The following is a 20446-nucleotide window of genomic DNA, read 5'->3' on the forward strand; positions in this document are numbered from 1 at the left end:
CCAAATTAAAGCTCCATAGGTTAACATTTTCAAAATAAAAACACTTCTTACTTGTTTTCAACAACAATATTCATCTTGAGAATTTTTTTTTAACAAAGTTTTGATAAATTAAACAATTGGGACTTGTTTTTAAATATTTTATTTCGATACATAAAATTTAAAAAAAAAATCATTTAAAATTAGATATTTGAGTGATGGTTTTGTGTCATTTAGTTTAGATAAATTCAAATTTATTTAAACTTTTTAAATACAAATTAGACATTGTCTCAATCAAATCACTATACATGTGGGGGTATCATTTGAAGAATATTTCTATAGATGTTAAATAATTGGACTAAAATAATTTGGTATGTATCGGTAGAGGTCATTTTCATACAAATTGGATGGTATGAATTTATGCATATACCTGCATATGGAAAAAAAAAATTGTTAAGACTTCTTATGGGTTTGTTTTATTAGGCTTATCTTAAGAGAGGAGACATGGAAAATTATGGGCCTTGGGAGGGCAATTTGGTCAAAGCGCAAAAGCAAGTTTTGTTATGCGGCTCAATTCAAATTTCAAAATGGGGGAGGCGCAGCCAGAGTGGAATACAGTATAGGGTATTTTGGTCATTTCAGTATACAGGTGTCCAACTCAGCCTAAAGACAGCTCGTCCCATCAAGCTCCAGACAACGAGACGTGATGAAATCGAACCCAAGATCGCAATCCCATTATATGAAAACGTTTTATTTCTTAAATAAAAATAAAGATTCTAAAATAGAAAATATAATCAACACTTTACCTTATATTTTTTAAAGTTTTCCAAATTTAAGATGATAAATTTTTTAATCACTTAAGCGTGGGAGTCACATCCGTCCATGCATAAATCATTTTCCCGTATCATACGTCAATAATCATATTCATTACGCAAGTAATAAATCTTCAATAAAAACAAATATAAGCATAAATTCCTAAAAATTGTTATTTATTTATAAGGTCAATTATTAACACACATAAAATATTATAACTTTATCAAAATAAAAAGTCTTTAAACATTAAATTTAAATATAAGAAAAATTATTATATGTCTCTTTAAAAAATTAACTTAAACTTTGATTGGTATTATTATCTATTCAAAGGAAGTCAGAAATGATATTGTTAGACGCGTGCCAATATTAAATACAGTTAAATTATTATTATTTTAAATTTAAGAATTTGGGTCAACTTGTAATTCAATTTTAATGGTATAAGGTTTAAGATTTAACCTTTCCCTATAATTTATTTTGTGGGCTCAAGGTTGATCCATGAGGGCTTAAGGGATTCAATTTTTTTTTAATCTTCATTCAATAATTCAAATTTAAGGGTGGAGTCGGTGGTCCCACCACCACTTTCGTTTTTGTTCATGTTCTTTAAATTTAAATGAGATGGTACATGGATGTGATTCATTCCCATCTTATTCTATAGGGACTTACAGGTCCTCTAGGGTCCATTTCAACAGATACAATATTTATTATTTGAGGGGTAATGACCCTTTTGATTATTCCACTTACCCCTATTATTAGCCTAGGGGTTGAAGCAAATCAGCATTATTGTACTCTAGGAGACTAGGATCCTGAAATCATGCCTTTCCCAAGTCCCAGCTCAAAGAATTTGACCCAAATTTAGGCATCCAATCCGTTAGTAATTGTAAAAAGACTCGAAAGTAAAAACAGTTGATGTGGGCCTGGACCATGGTGAATGATGAAGCTGGGTGCTGTGCCATCTGCAGTGTTAGCTCTTAGTGGTTTTGTCCGTGTGGTTGCTTTCTAAAAGGTTGATGGTGAAGACAGCGGGGAGGGGGACTTGGTCACTTGGTTTTGCTCAGCAGTTTTGTACAGAGGTGGTGCATGCTTCCAAGCATTCCAGCCGTCAGTTGAGACAAATTATGAGTCCCTTATTCAATGGAATTTATGGGTGGAGTTCTTGAGTTTGCCTTGCCACCAAGCATGGAGGTTGCCTAGCCACCAAGCGTGGTGGTGAACCCAAAATCATCTTTACCCATTTCCCTGAACCCCCTCTCTCTCCCTCTCTGCTAAAATGAATCTTTGTGAACTTTAATATCATATTAAGTTATTCACTGAATCTCGAGACTTAGGCAATTAGATAATTGCTCTAGATCCGACGGATGGAGGGAGAACCCTAAAGATCAATTAGTAGGGTTTTGAACAAATGCAATAATAATTGCTTACAAATGACATAAGATAAAAGTTGGCAGTGAACTAGCATAAGGTCCCAAAGAAGGTAAGCTTTTTACTTCAGCCATACACTTCTTCAAGGATATCATAGAATTTTGAATTCTCCTTGAAAGTTTACTTCCAAGTTCCAACTACCCATTGCATTTTTTATTTGCCAAGAAAATAAAAGAAAATTAGAATGGCTGAACTGGAAGACTGCTATCAATACTGTAATGGGTCTACTTTCCCTTCTCCAGGCTCCAACCGTTCTGCAAGCAAATTGGGCTGGCCTATGGCCAGGGCCCAGTGACAAGGAGCCAAGGCCAGCAAGTGCATCCGGCGGGGTAGAAGCTCGATTGTCGGCATTGAGACATGTGCAGGGCATTGACCCACACTCCCAAATCTACACTCAATCTATTTCCAAAGTCAGCTTCAACCCTGGTCTTTTTCTCTTGTTTTAAACCTTGTGGCCCATCCCTCTGCTTTCCATTTTACGCTCTCCATAATCTCAGGTGTACACGCCATTTCATCTTCCATTCCCCAATTGATTTTACCACTGGCAGACCAGAATGGTACATTGATGAAGACTGGAATAACAAGAAAGATATGGTTAAAGCTGAGACGTTGAAGAAAGAAAGTGAGAAAGAAAGATGCTGATGGGTTATGAGTTCGTCTTCCTCCCTTGATTAGCTCGAATCTTCTTGCATCTACGTGTCACCCCAAGCGCCCGCCCAACAGTGTCTGAACAAGAACCTTTCTGGTCCCTTTCTCATTTATTATTTGCATTAATAATATTATTATAGAAGAAGGAGACGGAGAAGAAGATTGCATTGTCTGCTCGATCTCTACAGTTCCTGGGATTCCTTTCTATGCTTTTATTATCAACCTGTCGTCTTATTCAGATTTGGGTTCAGAATGGCAAGGTACAATCTGGTGGGTGGTGGGGGTGCAGACGACTTTGCCTTGCCTTCCCAGAGGCTCATCGATGCGGCTCTGCAAGGAGATATCAACTGGGTGTCCCAGAGTTTGATGTCCCAAGCTGTGGATGTCAACTATATTGGGACTGTTAGTTTGAGAGTGAAGTGCCTGGAGTTCTTACTCAGAGAGGAAGAGGCAGATGAAGTTGAGATTCAGTACAGGGATTTTGTCACTGATGTTACTCCTCTTTTTGCTGCTGCTCATTCTGGCCATGTTTCCATTGTCAGAAAGCTACTGGTAAGGTGTCCTTTTGGTTTCTTCTCCTCTTCTTGCTTCTTGCTTAGTAGTTCCCACTCTCTGTTATAGAACTCTGTCTATGGGGCAAGGTCTTCACTAACCGACTTGGTCTATTTCCTAACTTCTTTTTACCATGTGATCCTGGTATGAAACTCTATTGAGATTAGACTAAAACTGCATTAGCTCACTCCTTACAAGTTACATCATATGGCTTTCTGTATTACATATTCTTGAACCTCTTGCTACTTAACCACTTGGGGTTTTGGCCATCAGTGGTGCTATGCCTTGCTTTGAAATGGATTAAGGTTTTAAATTTCTGAATGAGCTATTCTTGTTTAATTTTTGGTCTGTGGTGTGAGTTGTAGGAAGTGATTTTAGTTGAAGAACAAATACAGGCATAATTCAACTTCTCAATTTGTATTATATTTGTGTTTATAAACACTTAAACCCATCAATTTTGGAGCAATGTAGTAGTAATTGAGGGAATGGACAATTGCTTGTCATCTCTTGTAATGTATATAATACACAAGCGAATTTTGATTCAAGTATCTAATGTTGGGATAAGTGCCTGTTGCCCACTCGAAAAGCACAACTCTGTCCATCCTCATCCAAAAGTGGCCTTATTTCAAAGCCTATTTAAAACAAAGTGAAATGAATTCATTTCTGTGTGGTGTAGTAACATCCCCTCACTATTTTGGTGGAATGCTAAAGCAGAGGATCCTGTGTAGTTGTTGATATGTCCTTATATATCTAATCCGTTGATCATTAGTTCAGTTGTGAAAATGACCTTATATCTAATTGATTGATTAGCTCACTCTGTCACGGCTTATGATTGTCTGATTGTTTACTAGTTTATTATCGGTTTTCATGTCAAAAAATATATTTATTCATGCCTTGAGTTCTCTCCTTTTTTATCATTCTTTTCTCTTCCAGTCAGCTGGAGCTGATGTTAACCAGGAGTTGTTTCGAGGCTTTGCAACAACTGCTGCTGCTCGTGAAGGTCATTGTGCCCTTCTTGACATGCTTCTCAAGGCAGGTGCTTCTCAATCAGCTTGTGAGCATGCTTTGCTGGAAGCTTGCCTTTGTGGTCAGGCTAGAGCTGCGGAACTGTTGATCCGCTCAGAGATGATAGGACCTTCTGTGGCTCAGCATGCACTTGTGTCTGCAAGCAGCAGAGGTTATGTTGATGTAGCTGATACTTTAATCAAGGTATGGACCAAGTGTTATGATAAATATCTAATTCAGTTAGGCATCTACATAACTAACTTTCACTCTTACAGAATGGAGTGGACATAAATTGTGCGGATAGGGTTCTATTACGGTCTCTAAAGCCTGCATTGCATGCTAACATAGATTGTACACCCTTGGTAGCTGCTGTTGTGAGCCGACAAGTGTCTATGGCTAAGTACTTGTTGGAGGTAATGATCTGCTATTTAATACTTAATACATTATTTATTAGTAATGCTGATGCAAATTACCACCAGGATGCCCTAAAGTAACCTAATATACTTTCACCAACCAATGTAATGAAAAAATTTCATCTTATTCACATGAGAGCAACCTATATGGTTCTACTCTGGTCTGCAGGATTCATTTTCCAGGTTTTTTTGTTCCTAACTTTATCCATGATCAAAATTTGCTGTCTGATCTCCATATATTTTCAGAATTGAAGGATGATCCTGATATATGCCCACTTTTCAATTCATGTTCAAAGCTGGTTATCACATTATAACTAAGTCCTATCAAAAAATAAATGTATTCATCACTTGACCATGTGAATTGTTTATTGTTACTGCATTGTAAAGCAGATGTTAGTATCCTTGTGCAGTACATAGAAATTTGAAAGCTAGTTTTCAAGAAAAAGAAAAGACTTGAAAACTGCAGCAATTTGTGCAGCCTGTCTGTTTCTTTTCAAAATGAAGTTGTACTGCCTTCATAGGTCATGGAACCATCTTTAATGCCTGTCTTTAAGTATGGATTTTAATGTGTGTTCAGGCAGGTGCAAAAACTGATTGCTATGTAAGGCTTGGAGCTTGGTCATGGGATATCTTCTCTGGTGAAGAGTTGAGAGTCGGAGGATGTTTGGGTGAGCCATATGATGAAGTATGGTGTGCGGTTGAGTATTATGAAGCTAGTGGAAAAATTTTAAGCCTTTTTCTTCAGCATCAAATTTCATCCCTTGAAAGTCAACAACAGGGCAGAACTCTTCTTTGCCATGCCATTCTCTGCCAGAATTCGGATGCTGTGGGTGTGCTTCTTGATGCTGGTGCTGATGTTGAGTTTCCTATAAGAACCAAGAAGGGGCATGAGTCCCGTCCTCTTCATTTGGCTGCTAGACTGGGTTGCCTTTCCATTCTGAAACGGTTGATCAAACATGGATGCCAAGTCGATGCTAGGACTGAGACAGGTGATACAGCTCTGATGGTGGCTGCGAAAGCTGATCAGGCTGATTGTTTCTTAGAGCTAATTATTGCAGGTGCTGATTTGGGTCTGATCAACAATAATGGAGACAGTGCAGTGCAATTGGCAAAGAAAAGTTTGTTCAGATCCTCTACGGCTGATATCTTTCGGCGTGCAATCATCACTGGAACAAAAATCTGCTCCAGCAATCTTGAGGTTTTCTCTTTGCTGCATTTTCTCACAGGAATTGGTAATACAGTGCTCCTTCAGATGATCCTCCAACAGTTGGGAGAAGGTATCAGTACACATGATGGTTTAGGTTTGACACCCATTCTGGTTGCATTAAAGGCAGGCCATATTGAAGCTTTCCGTCTCCTTATCATGGCTGGGGCAGATATTAGGGTGAAGAGCAAAGATGGGCAGACAGTGGTGTCTGTCCTGCAGCATCGAGCCTATTCTGACGATCGAAATCGGTTTGAAGAAATATTGCTTGATGCCATGCTTGCTCATGTACTGACAGGCTACTCAGAATTCAAAGCGCTTCATTTTGCAGCACGCATGGGAAACTCGTCTGCACTACTTCAGCTTTTGAAAATGGGATTTCCAATCAATTCTCTGGATGAAAATGGGTATTCACCTCTAATGCTAGCAGCCAAGGAAGGTCATGCTGATGCCTGCAAGCTGCTGTTGCAAAGAGGCGCTGATTGTGGAATTGTCAGTTGTGAGGGAGAGATGGCCTTGTCTCTTTCTAGGAAAAGCAATAAATGTAAGATTGCAGAGGGTGTGATTCTTGATTACCTGGCTCATTCTCATGTGCTGCTTGGGGAGAAGCTGCGCAAGCACACCCGAGAGGGAAGAGGCTCTCCCCATGTAAAGGTTGTCCGGATGCTCAAATCTGGATTGTTGACATGGGGGAAGTCAAGTCGGAGGAATGTTGTCTGTAATGAGGCAGTGGCAGGACCAAGTGCAAGCTTTTTAAAGAATAGGAGAAAGGATGCTGGGGAAGAAAACAGGGAAGTTTTCAGGGTGTTGACAGAGACCGGGAGAGAGATACACTTTGAGGCAGCCTCTGCTGCTAGTTTGGAACTCTGGGTTCGCGGCATTAACCTCATTACAAGGGATGCAACTTCTGGGGCTTGGCTATCAAATACTATGGAGGGTGCATTAAGCTGATAGAAACTGTATACAGAAACTGTTGAAGTGTACCAAATTCCTAATAAGTATAGATTCATTTTTTGTAAAAAATATTATATAAAATATTTTTGGGTTGATATATTATTGTAATATTAGACTTTCTTATAGAATAAGGGAAGTTGTTGGACATATTTCTATAAATATTTTACGTCGTGAGAGGAAAAAGTTATGAGATGAAGATGGACATGTAAATACTATACGAGGTGAATAAAGATGTGGGGAAGAACGTGAGGTACCCAGTGGAGTGAGATGACTCATGTTAGGGTAGAGATACGAAAAGTAGGGAGACATGAGATGTTTCAAGAATTCAATAGTTATATCTGGTTATGTCCTCTGTAATGTTCTGGTTCTATCCTCTATAATATTCTCTATTATATAATGGAATGATTCTCTCATCCGTGGACATAAATATGGTTGGTCCCGTTGACGTAACAGAAACTGTGCTATGGTTCTCCCAAACTTTTTGAAGGCATATTTGGCAGATCTAGTCACCCTGCTATGCTTAAATCTTTTCTTTTCAATTTACAGGTGCCAAAGCCAGCAACACGGTTTGTTAGAGCTTTAAAATAGGATGCATCAGTGTAATCAATCAAATAAAAAGTGAATTCTTCAAGGAGGCACAGCATTTCATCTCTCTCTTCCCAAGATGTAGTACTTTCTGCTAGAGTTTCTTTCTTTCTTTCTCTTTTTTTTTCAGGTTACGTTTGGCCCCGAAATCGAAGAAAAGTGGTCTTGATCTCTAGCTGATAACATCATCAGTTTCTGTTTGCTGCCCGAGTCATGAAAAGTGGTCTATGGTAAGACGTGGAATAATACAGGATAGACAATTGACGTAATATAGAGGACTCTCAGTTTGCTCGTGAAATCTTTCTTGCCCATTCATACCGTCCACCTACCCAATATGAAGAAAAGGGGCACAAGGTCTTCGCAGAATTTGTCTTGAAAGCTGAAGAATAACGTCATTCATCCTTCCAAATAATACCATTCTCAATCTTCCTTGTTTTATGCTCAACATCATGATCAGAAAGCTTCTTATGCGCAAGAAAGAGACCATTACATTATGATGTATGTAAGCTTCAGGAAGAGGTGCCTTCTACTTCTTCTCCATGAGATGAACTCCTTGACTACCTTGCAAGACTACGTAAGCCCGTTCCTTTCAATCTATGATACATACCGGGGACTTGTCTTCTAGGGTAGAGAGAGTCTTGAAAATGAATATCATGAATACTTGAAGAAAAAGTTCTGGGGAGACTTTCTGCTACAGAACACGGTTCTTTTTTAATCTGGTTTAGTGTGTATTTGTTGTGGTTTCTAGATGCTGTTAGTTAATTCTTTTGACCAATTCCACCTTTCGATTCAAACGCCAGAGTATTGGGTCAAAATGGCCCATTTATTAAAAAAAATATAACATGTAACTCCTTTCTGAAATTTATGTTCAAATTGCCTCTTTGATCCCACGTCGTACCATTAAAAAATATTTTTTTTATCATTTTAATTAAAAGCTGGATTGATAATTGAGACTTCATTTTTGAACTAAAACCACAATTGATAATTGAGACTTCATTTTTAAACTGAAGTCTCAGTTGACAATTGAGGCTTTATTTTTGAACTAAAGTCTTAGTTGACAACTAAGGTTTTATTTTTTAACTAAAGTCATAGTTGTCAACTGAAGCTTTAGCAATTTTTTTTTAAATTAAAAATTTAATTAAAAATTATTAAATTATATAATTAAAACAATATATTAAAAAATATATCGTAAATTAATAAATTATATAATTTTATATATTATTTATATGTTATATGAATTTATTATTTTAAGATTATTAATTTATTAGTAAATAAAATATTTATTTATAATATATTCTATTTATCAATTTATGTTTGTTGAAAGTAAAAAAAATTGTAATTGAAATTTCAGTTACCAACTACAACTTAAAAGTATACTATTATTTCAATAAAGATAAATTTGTCATAATACAAATAAATTAATATCTTAAAAAATAACAAATTAAATATCTTAAATTAATAAATTATACAATTTTATATATTATTTATATGTTATATAAATTTATTATTTTAAAATTATTAATAAATAAAATATTCATTTATAATATCTTCTATTTATCAATTTATGTTTGTTGAAGTAATATTAGATTCTTAAGTTTAAATATAAATAATTTATTATTTAAGTAAAATTTTAAAATTTCAATCATAAATTGTAATTTAATAATTTTTAATTAAATTTTAAACTTAAAAAAAAATTAATTTAAGCCTTACTTGACAACTGCAACTTTACTTAAAAATTGAAGCCTCCATTGCTAACTGAGGCTTCAGTTTAAAAATGAAGCCTCAGGTCTTAATTGATAACTGAGGCTTCAGTTTAAAAATAAAGCATTAGTTATCAACTGAGACTTTAAATAAAATGATGAAAAAAAATATATATTTTAATGATATAGTGTCTGTATGGTATCAAAGAGATCAATTTGAACATAAATTTTAAAAAGTGATTAGATATTTTTATTTTTTTTTAATAAATGGGCCATTTTGACCGAAAACGCCGGCCAAAGTTATCCACCATTACATTTATATCTTATGTGAATGGAATAAGATAAGCTGGAAAGTCAATAGTGGAGGAAAAGTACGAAATTTTTGGCCTTGACCCACTTCTCCATGGAGGCTGAACTTGGGCCCTTCGACCACAAATCTGTACTTTTAGTCGGTACCCTCCATGTTTAAGGACTCATCTCCTGCTGTATCCACAGTTCATCTGGAGAGATGACAAAGCTTGCGTTTATTTAAAGAGCGTGAAGCACATGCACTTCCCAAACTTGTTGCCCACTCGACGCCACGGCTATGTCAATGTTCTAAGCCATTATACACGACTCCCTTCTGCAAGTTTGCAGCGTTGACATACCAAAAAAAGCCTATACAGTGTCTGTGTTTGGTGGCGACGGTTAAAGAATCTGCATAAAGTAAAGGGCTTCCATGTGAGATTGACCTTTTCCTTTTGGTTGTTGTCGACTTATTACAACTTTGCCCAGGTCACACAATTGAATTGCCAATTGCATATAGGTTGATTGCAAATTGTGGGAAAGCTAATCAGATATAGTTTTCTTGCTCCATTTCCGACTGATCTTTGATGTCTCTCTTTCTCTCCATCCAAAGACGCAAGCATTTGAGAGACAGTATGAGTAATTCAACTCCATTCTTTGTTCTGTTTTGTCTTCTGTTTGCTCTTGCACAAGCGGAGACCAGGACCAACGTATGTTTTGTTTAAGAATGTATCTTAAAAAATGCCTGTTTCCATGTATATTCCTTTAAAGAACCTAATGAGAACCTACTGGGGTATTGAAATTTTTTGTTATAATCTACAGGTTCATATAGTTTATCTGGGAGAGAGGCAACACAACGACCCCGAGCTTGTCAGGGATTCCCATCATGACATGCTGGCCAGCATAGTTGGGAGGTACAACAAAAGGAATTATCTGTATTTTAGTCTAGATTTATTGAACGAGAATCCAATTAATCTGTTTGGTTAATTAAACAGTTTGTTTACATGTAATTTTCATTCTGCAGCAAGGAAGTGGCTTCAGAATTGATGGTGTACAGTTACAAACATGGCTTCTCTGGGTTTGCAGCCAAGCTTACAGAGTCTCAGGCACAGAGAATTGCTGGTATTTTTCTACATATCTCAACTGCTTCTTCTTCTGATCCTCGTCCCTTGATTAAGTTTGATGATTCGAAAGTTATATGATGGGATGCCAATTCTCTGGACATGATCAGTCATATGTCCTGATAGTGTGCTAGTAATTAGTATTGTATTTACATGATTGATGATCGAGTTTCAGAGTTGCCTGGTGTGCTTCGAGTCATCCCCAATTCCCTTCACCAGCTACAAACAACGAGGAGCTGGGATTACCTTGGCCTGTCTTTTCAATCTCCTAAAAATATTCTTCACAGCAGCAATATGGGGGATGGAGTAATCATTGGTGTCCTAGATACAGGTCTGACCTCTCTTCTTCATTCATACACGGATGCACATGCATATGGATTATCTGAACAATTTACCCAATGAACCAGGAATATGGCCGGAGTCTAAATCTTTCAATGATGAAGGGTTTGGACCGATCCCATCTCAGTGGAAGGGTGTTTGTGAATCAGGGCAGCAATTCAATAGCACAATGCACTGTAACAGAAAAGTCATTGGAGCCCGTTGGTTTGTCAATGGATTTCTTGCTGAGTATGGACAGCCATTAAACACATCTGGAAACCAAGAATTCTTGTCTCCAAGAGATGCAAATGGACATGGTACACACACATCCAGCACTGCAGGTGGTTCTTTTGTCGGTAATGTGAGCTACAAGGGCCTTGCTTTAGGGACCGTAAGAGGTGGGGCACCCCATGCCCGGTTGGCTATTTATAAGGTGTGCTGGAATGTTCTTGGAGGACAATGCTCATCTGCAGATATACTGAAAGCCTTTGATGAAGCTATAAATGATGGGGTCCATGTGTTATCCCTGTCAATTGGGTCTTCTATTCCTCTATTCTCAGATATTGATGAACGTGATGGGATTGCCACTGGTTCCTTCCATGCAGTGGCTAAGGGCATCACTGTTGTTTGTGGAGCTTCAAATGATGGACCTCAAGCTCAGACAGTACAGAACACAGCACCATGGATATTAACTGTTGCAGCTAGCACCATGGATAGAGCATTTCCTACACCCATCACACTTGGAAACAATAAAACCTTGCTGGTATCCTGTTGCAATTTTATTCGTTGGTCTTATGAGCTTCTCCATCATCATCTACTTTTGGTACTAGTGTGTAGTTACTCATTTGTTAGGTAATCATTGCAGGGTCAAGCCTTGTTTACAGGAAAGGAGACTGGTTTCTCAGGCTTGGTATATCCAGAGGTCTCAGGGCTTGCCCTAAACTCTGCAGGGTAGCTCAATCTATTGGATTATATCAACTTGCTTATGTTTTAGCATATTATCAAAGCATAACACATTCTCTGAACTACCTATTGCAGTCAGTGCGAAGCACTCTCACTTGATCAAACTTCAGTTGCTGGAAAAGTGGTGCTCTGCTTCACTTCAACGGTTAGGAGGGCCACTCTAATAAGTGCTTCATCAGATGTGCAAGCAGCAGGTGGCGTTGGGGTGATCATTGCCAAGAATCCCGGTGATAACTTGGCTGCATGCAGCAATGATTTTCCATGTGTTGAAGTTGACTATGAGATTGGAACCAGAATACTCTATTACATCCGGTCTACCAGGTATCTCATTGTTCTCTTTGTCATTCTTGCCTTCAAGATCACCATCATTAGGTCCTTATATCATCCTCATCCTCTGAATTGTGGTTGTTTGTTTGGGGGTTCACAGGCTTCCTGTAGTAAATCTCAGCCCTTCTAAAACATTTGTGGGGGAGGCTGTTTTGGCCAAGGTTGCCTATTTCTCATCTAGAGGGCCTAACTCCATTGCCCCTGCAATTCTTAAGGTACTTTAGTTCTATTACTTTGTAACCTTTATAATTAGGATGATAACTAAAGCAGGTGGTCTGGTTCTCAGTTCAGCCCAAGTCTAATCCATGACATCCTCTGGCTTGTACCAGCCTGAACCCATGGACAACAGAGTGGAAATCCACTCACCAAAATATTCTTTAGAATTTAACCAAACCTATGTAAAAAGTTTAAGCTCCCCTAAGGAGACTCTGGAAATGATATATGAAAATGTTCCATTCAAGGCTGAGAAAATAAAGGCTAATCTTAATAAAGAAAACACTCAAGAGAGGGGGGTGAATTGAGTTTTAAAAAATATTTTTTAAACGCAATTCAAACAAAGGAAGCACAAATATAAGGAGATAAAGTTAGAGAAAACAAACTTAGATTTTATAGTGGTTCAACACTTTCTTGCATACGTCCACTCTTCTCAAGCTCCTAACCAATTGAGGGTTCCACTATACTTGAAGTTTCAACCAAGCTTCTAATCATCTTTACACTTGGATTCTAGTTTCAATGGACTCATACACAATCTCTTCAAGTTTTTACTCACTTGAAGGTTCTAACACCCAAATAACAAGTTTGAATATCTCAACCTACTTCAACAAGGGCTCAAATACAATTTAAATACTAGGAAGAATCACAAGGGTGCACTAAGGAATATGCGAATGGAGATTTAATGCATCAAGGAAAGAATGAGAGCTTTTGAGGCAAGAACAAATAGGTAGACAAATAAATGCAGGTGTTCTCTTACTCATAAGTGAAGTAGAGCTCTCAATTTATAGGTTTCTATCCTCTAGATTCAAAATGCCAAAAAGTAGTCTCGATCGGTCAAGCTGAGGGTCGACTGGTTAACTAGCCGTTGGACAATAAATATGTGGTAGGTGACTGTTAGGCTTCGATTGGACCTCAACCAGGAAGGCATGGCCCTTGACCGGGAATGCAAGGCTATTGGAAGAGAGAAAAGATTTTTGTATCTCTCAATCGGACCTTAATCAGGAAGGTATAATTGGTCGACCAATAACCTAGTCGGTTGAGCTTATTGGCCAATGTCTCGATTAGTTCACCATTTTTGGCCTGAAAACCTATTTTTTTCTATTCTTTTCCCTTCTAACACTTTGGCAAGGTCTTTAGGTAAACTAATATACCAATTTTGAAACGATTTGCCTGAAATTCATTTGGTAAAACTCGGGTTTTGATGGAAATGTAACTTTAATGCATAAACCAAGTTTTTAAAAATGCATGAAAAGATATGAAAATCCTAAGTTCACCCATGCATTCATCTTACATATGTTTCTTATGATTAAAGGTCTTCCAAAAGTCTCGATCTTGCATCTATTGGATCCTTTGATGAATTTCCAAACTAACACCTATAATTCTTTATAATTCAAACCAATTAGCCACTTAGCCATGGTTTGTTATCATCAAAACATGATTAGGAGAACCCTTGGGCTAACAAGGGCCATTTAGGAACAAATTGAATATTGACCTTGTATATCTCGTAGTGCTTCAGTTTGGCTTGAGCCTAATTCACCCCAGAAGTCCAGGACTTCTGCTGATATTCTTCTGCTTCTTGGTAAACTTTCATCATTGAGACCATCTTGTTGCTTCTGTGTGGTACAGCCAGATATAACGGCCCCTGGTGTGAATATATTAGCTGCCACTGGTCCCCTCAATCGAGTGATGGATGGTGGCTATGCCATGCTTTCAGGAACATCAATGGCAACTCCTCATGTCTCTGGCGTTGTGGCACTCCTCAAAGCATTGCACCCTGATTGGTCCCCTGCAGCTATTAAGTCAGCACTAGTCACAACTGGTATTTTCTTCCACTCTGATACTTTGTGATTTCACCACCATACAATGCACTCAATCAGATGCTATCATTTTTTTCTTTTCTTTTTTTTGTTTTGAGCACTGCAACAGTGATTTTATGTTGGCATATGTGGTGAGACTGACCATTTTCGATATCTCAACTCTTCATGCAGCATGGAGGAATGGTCCATCTGGCCTTCCAATCTTTGCCGAGGGGTTCCCTAAAAAGCTTGCTGATCCATTTGATTTTGGAGGTGGCATAGTAAATCCAAATGGTGCAACAGACCCAGGTTTGGTATATGACGTGGGTGCAACCGACCACATATATTATCTTTGTGCCGTGGGCTACAACAACTCTGCCATCTCTCAGCTTACAGGGCAATCCATAGTCTGCCCCAGTGAAAGGCCTTCCATTCTGGATGTAAACCTACCCTCCATAACCATACCAAACCTCAGAAATTCCACCACCCTCACCAGAACTGTCACAAATGTAGGTGCCCCTGAATCCATCTATAGAGTAGTGATTCAGCCTCCTATTGGTGTAGTCATAACAGTAAACCCTGATGTCTTGGTCTTCAACTCTATGACCAAATCAATCACTTTCAAGGTTACAGTCTCCTCGACCCATCACGTGAATACAGGATACTATTTTGGGAGCCTAACTTGGACGGATGGAGTTCATGAAGTGAGAAGTCCCCTGTCTGTGAGAACAGAGATCATCCAATCATATGTTGATGACAATTAAAAAATGATCAGTTTCTTTGTCCCATATTTTCATTTTATATTTTAGCTCTTTACAGTATTGAATTCTAAATGATAAGGAGAACCTTAATTTCCAGACAAAAACCTTCTTCCTACCATCTTTTAAGATGAAAGCTCTCCCAGATTCTAGTATTATTCCATAAGATGATGCAGAGAGACTTTGAATTGAGTTCCAGTATAAGCCACATTCACCAAAGGCTTTAAAAATGAAATAGTGGTACAGAAAGAAAAAATGGCCTTCACTGAAATACTTGGTCTACATACATCAAACTGTCATGGAAATTAAGATCAGATCTTCAAATCTATCAATTATAATAAATAAACAGCATCCTTCTTGGAAGAAGGGAGCTTCTGGTAGGTCACTAGTAACCTGAGTCGATGACAAACTTGTTCAAAGTTTCCTGCATTAGTCTATTCCTTTGTTCTTATCTGTTCCGTTATTTTGTATCCACTATTATTATCCAGGGGTTCATCAAGTTTTCTGCAGCAAGTACTTTGAAGGTTACTTGGGATTTCATTCTTCTATAAAAAAATTTAAGTACAACTCCTTCAGACAAAAAAATTGGATTAAAGTTCCACAGAGGCTACCAAATGTGAAGGCCTTCAGCAAGTCTAGCCCTGGCCCCTTTTCTCTATTTTTCTTATGATTGAAAATTATATCACTATGTCCCTAAAAAATTGCAGAGTCAAAGAAAAGAAACCGCCTTGCAGAATGGAAATCTTCAATGCTATCTGTCCCTTGTATGTGTTTTTAATGGTCTGGTTCTTATCCTTAGTTTATTAAATTGAATAACAAGGAAGGTTATCCAAATGGCTGTTGTAATTGCAGGTCTATCAGCCAATTTGCCACATCACATAGTTGAGGGAGGCACTTAAAGTTGAATAAAAAAAAAAAAATGAAAGAAAATTTGATCCAAAACATACTGGAGAAGGCATAGTACTTTGAATGAACTGTCCATTAACGTGGCCGATAATATAACAAGTCTTTCTTTAATTAAAAAATTTAGAGACAGATTAGGACTTTGAAGCTAAACGTATGCAATGACAGCAAATCATGAGCCAAGCTTGTGGAGACAATACCACATAGTCGTGGCTTCAATCCCCATATATAATACAATTCACCAATCACCAAGCATTTCACCTTCAAACTTCATCTCTCCAAATTGAAAAAAAGAGAGTGGGAGGATAAAAAGGCCATGGACAGTAACGGAACTCCATTATTTGTATTAGTGAATGTTCTCTTCATTCTCTATGGCCAAGACATCTCGGTTGCACCAGTCAGTGCCAAAAGCAGAGCAAGTATAATCTATGGTTTAACATAAAATTCACTTTGTGAAGCTGACAATTTTTGATATGATAACAGGTTCATATTGTTTATTTGGGTGATCGGCAAAACAGTGATCCCAGGCTTGTAACTGATTCACATCATGACATCCTTGCTTCAGTTTTGGGGAGGTAGAGATAAGTACTTTTAAGTTTTAACACATGATGTAAGAGGCTAAATGTTTCCTTTATTATCTTCCATGAAAAACCTGCTAGAGTTCATAATTGTAGTAACTAATCTTAATTATAGACTGCAAAATTTAGATGGTTAAAGCTAATCAAATTGAATTGGAAAAGTTCACAAGTTCTATCAAATGGTGTGTCTCAATCATTTTTCTCATAAGGTGGAAGCTGTATGTTCATTGTATTTGACTTAGATTTGCTTTGAGTACCATTTGGATGTACAATTCTATAGGATCTCCTGTATGACAGTGTTGGGATAATAAAAAAAAGAAAACAGGAAAAAGAGATTGAGATTGGTTATTTAATGGGCATTTGAAAAAAAAGTTATATCCACTGCAGTTCTAGCTAGAAAAAAATTATCCCTTCCATCATGATTTGATCAGAAAAAAACCATGACACCAGCTTAGACATGGAAAGGACTTACTTTGGCTTAAGAGGCTGAAAATTGGGAAAAAGAAAGAGTAAATGTGAGGCTGCATAGTTTGATAATGGTTGTTTCACCAACTGTGAATGGTTGTTTATGCTGCAGCACATAAGCTGCCTTTGATTCCATGGTTTACAGTTACAAACATGGCTTCTCTGGGTTTGCAGCCAAGCTTACAGACTCTCAAGCACAGAAGGTTGCAGGTAATTTTATATATGATAAGTACTTTCCTTTCTTCTCTTTCTAGTGATCAGGAAGGATGATGTAGATGTAGCAACAACTGAGCTATAAATATGTTGAATGCCAGACTTGATTCAATGCATGATTTTAAACATTATAGTTTTCTCTCAATAATTCTTTTTTCTGCATCTACCTAGATTTACCTGGAGTTGTCCATGTTATACCCAATCGACTTCATAAGCTGCAAACAACCAGGAGTTGGGATTACCTTGGCCTATCTTCTCAATCTCCATCCAATCTTCTGCATGAAACCAACATGGGGGGTGGGATTATTATTGGCCTCCTTGACACAGGTTTCTCCTTCTCTGTGTGTTATTCTGAGATTTTTGGACAATTCTTATGACTATGACAAATGAAAAGAATAATGACCATGGCAGGAGTATGTCCGGAATCAGAAGTTTTCAACGATGAAGGGTTTGGGCCAATCCCTTCCCATTGGAAAGGTGGCTGTGTATCAGGAGAGCTCTTTAATGCCACAACAGACTGTAACAGAAAACTAATAGGAGCCCGGTGGTACATTGATGGGTTCCTTGCAGACAATGAGCAGCCATCCAACACCACTGAAAACCCGGATTACTTGTCCCCTAGAGATTCCATTGGACATGGCACACACACATCCACCATTGCTAGCGGTTCCTTCTTAGTTAATGCAAGCTACCAGGGCCTTGGCCTAGGAATAGTAAGAGGTGGTGCACCCCGGGCTCGTATAGCCATGTACAAAGTGTGCTGGAATGTGGCAGCAGGGCAATGTGCATCTGCTGATATATTGAAGGCTTTTGATGAAGCAATACATGATGGGGTGGATGTGTTATCAGTGTCCCTAGGCAGTGATATTCCTCTGTTCTCAGAAGTTGATGAGCGTGATGGGATTGCTATTGGTTCGTTTCATGCTGTGGCCAAGGGTATGACTGTTGTTTGTGGAGCTTCAACCGATGGCCCTTCTGCTCAGTCAGTACAGAACACAGCGCCTTGGATCTTAACTGTGGCGGCTAGCACTATTGATCGGTCCTTTCCTACGCCCATTACACTAGGGAACAACGTGACCATACTGGTAAGTTTTGGCAGTAGAATTTAATTCTCTTTTCAACCATTTCACATGACCCTCTAGCATTGCGATTTGTAGGTAGCCTTCTATGGCATTTTGGCTCAATTTTACGGAAGACATTGTTTCTCAATTTAATTGTTCTTTCTTCTAGGGTCAAGCCATGTTTCCAGGAAAGGAAATTGGTTTTAGTGGTTTGGTGCATCCAGAGACTCCAGGCCTCCTCCCTACAGCAGCCGGGTAATTTCAGATATGGTTTTCCATTTATTGTACATGGTGTAGGCTATGATCATGGATAATAGTGAAGTGTTTCTGCAATGCATTATCTTATACTTCTATGAAACATGACCACTCTGAAAATGGTGTTACTTGCAGAGTCTGTGAGTCCCTGTCACTTAATAACACTACAGTGGCTGGAAATGTGGTCCTCTGCTTCACTACAGTGGGCAGCCGAAGCGCAATGGCAAGCGCTTCATCAGCTGTAAGAGCAGCTGGCGGTGTTGGGGTGATTGTAGCTAGGAACCCCAGGAATGCCTTGGCTCCATGCAGTAATGGCTTCCCTTGTATTATAGTAGACTAGGAGCTCGGCACCAAGATACTATTCTACATCAGATCCACCAGGTACCTTTCATCAACATAATAATCATCATCATAACCACCACCATCATGTTCTGTATTAGGATGTGAAGTTCTGTTGTTTTTTTGGGGTGCACAGTTCTCCTACAGTGAAGTTGAGCTCTTCTAAAACACTAGTGGGGAAACCTGTGTCAACCAAGATAGCTTACTTCTCAAGTCGAGGGCCTAGTTCCATTGCACCAGCCAATTTGAAGGTATGAAATGGGGAAGCTGCTATTGCAGTTAAGAGAAGTTTTCATGTTCATATAATAATGTTGAATCCTATTAACTCCGGCGGTGTCCATGTTAACACAGCCAGATATAGCAGCACCTAGTGTCAGCATATTGGCTGCTAGTTCTCCCTTGGATCCCTTTATGGATGGTGGGTTTGCCTTGCATTCAGGAACATCAATGGCAACCCCTCATATCTCAGGCATTGTGGCACTTCTCAAAGCATTGCACCCCAGTTGGTCCCCCGTAGCTATCAAATCAGCACTTGTCACAACTGGTACAGCCGCCACCATTTTCCACTGAACCACCAAGCTCTGTTTTCATGCCTTTGGCTTACCAAATTGACTAGCCACAAATTCCTGTTGCAGCATGGAGGACTGATCCTCTTGGAGAGCCTATTTTCGTGGAGGGATCCCCTCGGAAGCTTGCTGATCCATTTGATTATGGAGGAGGCATTGTGAACCCAAACAAGGCAGCTGAACCTGGTCTTGTATATGACATGGGCACATCTGACTACATACATTACCTCTGTTCTGTGGGTTATAACAACTCAGCTATCTCTCAGCTTGTGGAGCAACCCACGATCTGCCCCAACACCAAGGCCTCCATTTTGGATGTGAACCTACCCTCAATCACCATTTCAAATCTGAGAAAGTCCACCACTCTCACCAGAAAAGTCACAAACGTTGGACCCCAGAACTCCATGTATAAAGCAATGATTGAGCCTCCACTTGGCATACCTGTTACTGTAAGACCTGATATATTGGTTTTCAACTCTACCACCAAGTGGAAGTCTCCACCGCCCACCAGGTGTGAACACTGGATACTATTTTGGAAGCCTAACTTGGATGGATGGGGTGCACACTGTGTCAAGTCCCATATCTGTGAGGACACAGTTGATACAATCTTATGCAGATGACAATTGAAAATACCTGCAAGCTTCCCAGAGAAAACAAAGTAAATAAATGAATAATTAAATAAATTGCTGGATTGGATTGTACCAAAAATCAGTTAGAACCTTCTTTCTTTTGCCAAGATTTGTAAACTACAGATTTTGAAGTCAAAGAATAATCAGGGCAGGTTTGAAGTTCGCACAAGAAACGAATCATTTTATTGTCTTTTACAGTGGACTAAAACATGGGTGGAAATTCCATGAATTGACTTTTAATTTCTAAAGGCAAATCTCAGAGAGATCTTTTGTAAGGATTCCTATCATTATGATCAAAATGGCGCCTTGAATCAGTATATCAGACAGAATATAACTTTCATAGACACCAAAAACCAAACAACAAACCATGGTATTTAGGCCTATGCA

At 38.5% G+C, this 20446-nt stretch overlaps 2 protein-coding genes and 1 pseudogene across 5 annotated transcripts; all 3 read left to right on the forward strand.

Moving 5' to 3' along the window:
• The first annotated feature begins 2459 nt into the window (after nucleotides 1-2459).
• Nucleotides 2460-7131, forward strand: LOC100242748 (uncharacterized). 2 transcript variants are annotated; one of them, XM_002271999.5, is made up of 4 exons: nucleotides 2463-3408; nucleotides 4342-4617; nucleotides 4689-4826; nucleotides 5404-7131. In XM_002271999.5, the coding sequence occupies exons 1-4, from the start codon at nucleotides 3109-3111 to the stop codon at nucleotides 6979-6981; spliced, it is 2292 nt and encodes a 763-aa protein (XP_002272035.2). In that variant the 5' UTR covers nucleotides 2463-3108; the 3' UTR covers nucleotides 6982-7131. The 2 variants fall into 2 exon arrangements, with proteins under 2 accessions (XP_010660286.1, XP_002272035.2); XM_010661984.3 differs by lacking the exon at nucleotides 4689-4826 and having other exon boundaries at nucleotides 2460-3408.
• A 2509-nt stretch (nucleotides 7132-9640) lies between these two features.
• LOC100258241 (subtilisin-like protease SBT3.8) lies at nucleotides 9641-15157 on the forward strand. 3 transcript variants are annotated; one of them, XM_019216832.2, is made up of 11 exons: nucleotides 9641-9989; nucleotides 10075-10264; nucleotides 10377-10468; nucleotides 10579-10676; nucleotides 10851-11006; nucleotides 11083-11756; nucleotides 11859-11944; nucleotides 12032-12277; nucleotides 12384-12498; nucleotides 14123-14315; nucleotides 14485-15157. In XM_019216832.2, the coding sequence occupies exons 2-11, from the start codon at nucleotides 10142-10144 to the stop codon at nucleotides 15054-15056; spliced, it is 2355 nt and encodes a 784-aa protein (XP_019072377.1). In that variant the 5' UTR covers nucleotides 9641-9989; nucleotides 10075-10141; the 3' UTR covers nucleotides 15057-15157. The 3 variants fall into 3 exon arrangements, with proteins under 3 accessions (XP_019072377.1, XP_019072376.1, XP_019072378.1); XM_019216831.2 differs by having other exon boundaries at nucleotides 9641-10264; XM_019216833.2 differs by having other exon boundaries at nucleotides 9641-10187.
• Nucleotides 15158-17115: 1958 nt separating this feature from the next.
• On the forward strand, nucleotides 17116-20218 carry LOC109124353 (subtilisin-like protease SBT3.6; annotated as a pseudogene).
• The last annotated feature ends 228 nt before the right edge of the window (nucleotides 20219-20446 follow it).

Source organism: Vitis vinifera, chromosome 2 (genome assembly GCF_030704535.1).
Source record: "Vitis vinifera cultivar Pinot Noir 40024 chromosome 2, ASM3070453v1".
In the NCBI taxonomy this organism is placed as follows: Eukaryota; Viridiplantae; Streptophyta; class Magnoliopsida; order Vitales; family Vitaceae; genus Vitis; species Vitis vinifera.

Excerpts from the sequence above, each read along its gene's own strand:
- LOC100242748 (XM_002271999.5), top strand. The coding sequence starts at position 3,109 with ATGGCAAGGTACAATCTGGTGGGTGGTGGGGGTGCAGACGACTTTGCC. Across the intron at positions 3,409-4,341 it reads CCATTGTCAGAAAGCTACTG|TCAGCTGGAGCTGATGTTAA; the intron begins GTAAGGTGTCCT and ends TTTCTCTTCCAG. Across the intron at positions 4,827-5,403 it reads TGGCTAAGTACTTGTTGGAG|GCAGGTGCAAAAACTGATTG; the intron begins GTAATGATCTGC and ends ATGTGTGTTCAG.
- LOC100258241 (XM_019216831.2), top strand. The coding sequence starts at position 10,142 with ATGTCTCTCTTTCTCTCCATCCAAAGACGCAAGCATTTGAGAGACAGT. Across the intron at positions 11,007-11,082 it reads CATTGGTGTCCTAGATACAG|GAATATGGCCGGAGTCTAAA; the intron begins GTCTGACCTCTC and ends CCAATGAACCAG. Across the intron at positions 12,499-14,122 it reads TTGCCCCTGCAATTCTTAAG|CCAGATATAACGGCCCCTGG; the intron begins GTACTTTAGTTC and ends TGTGTGGTACAG.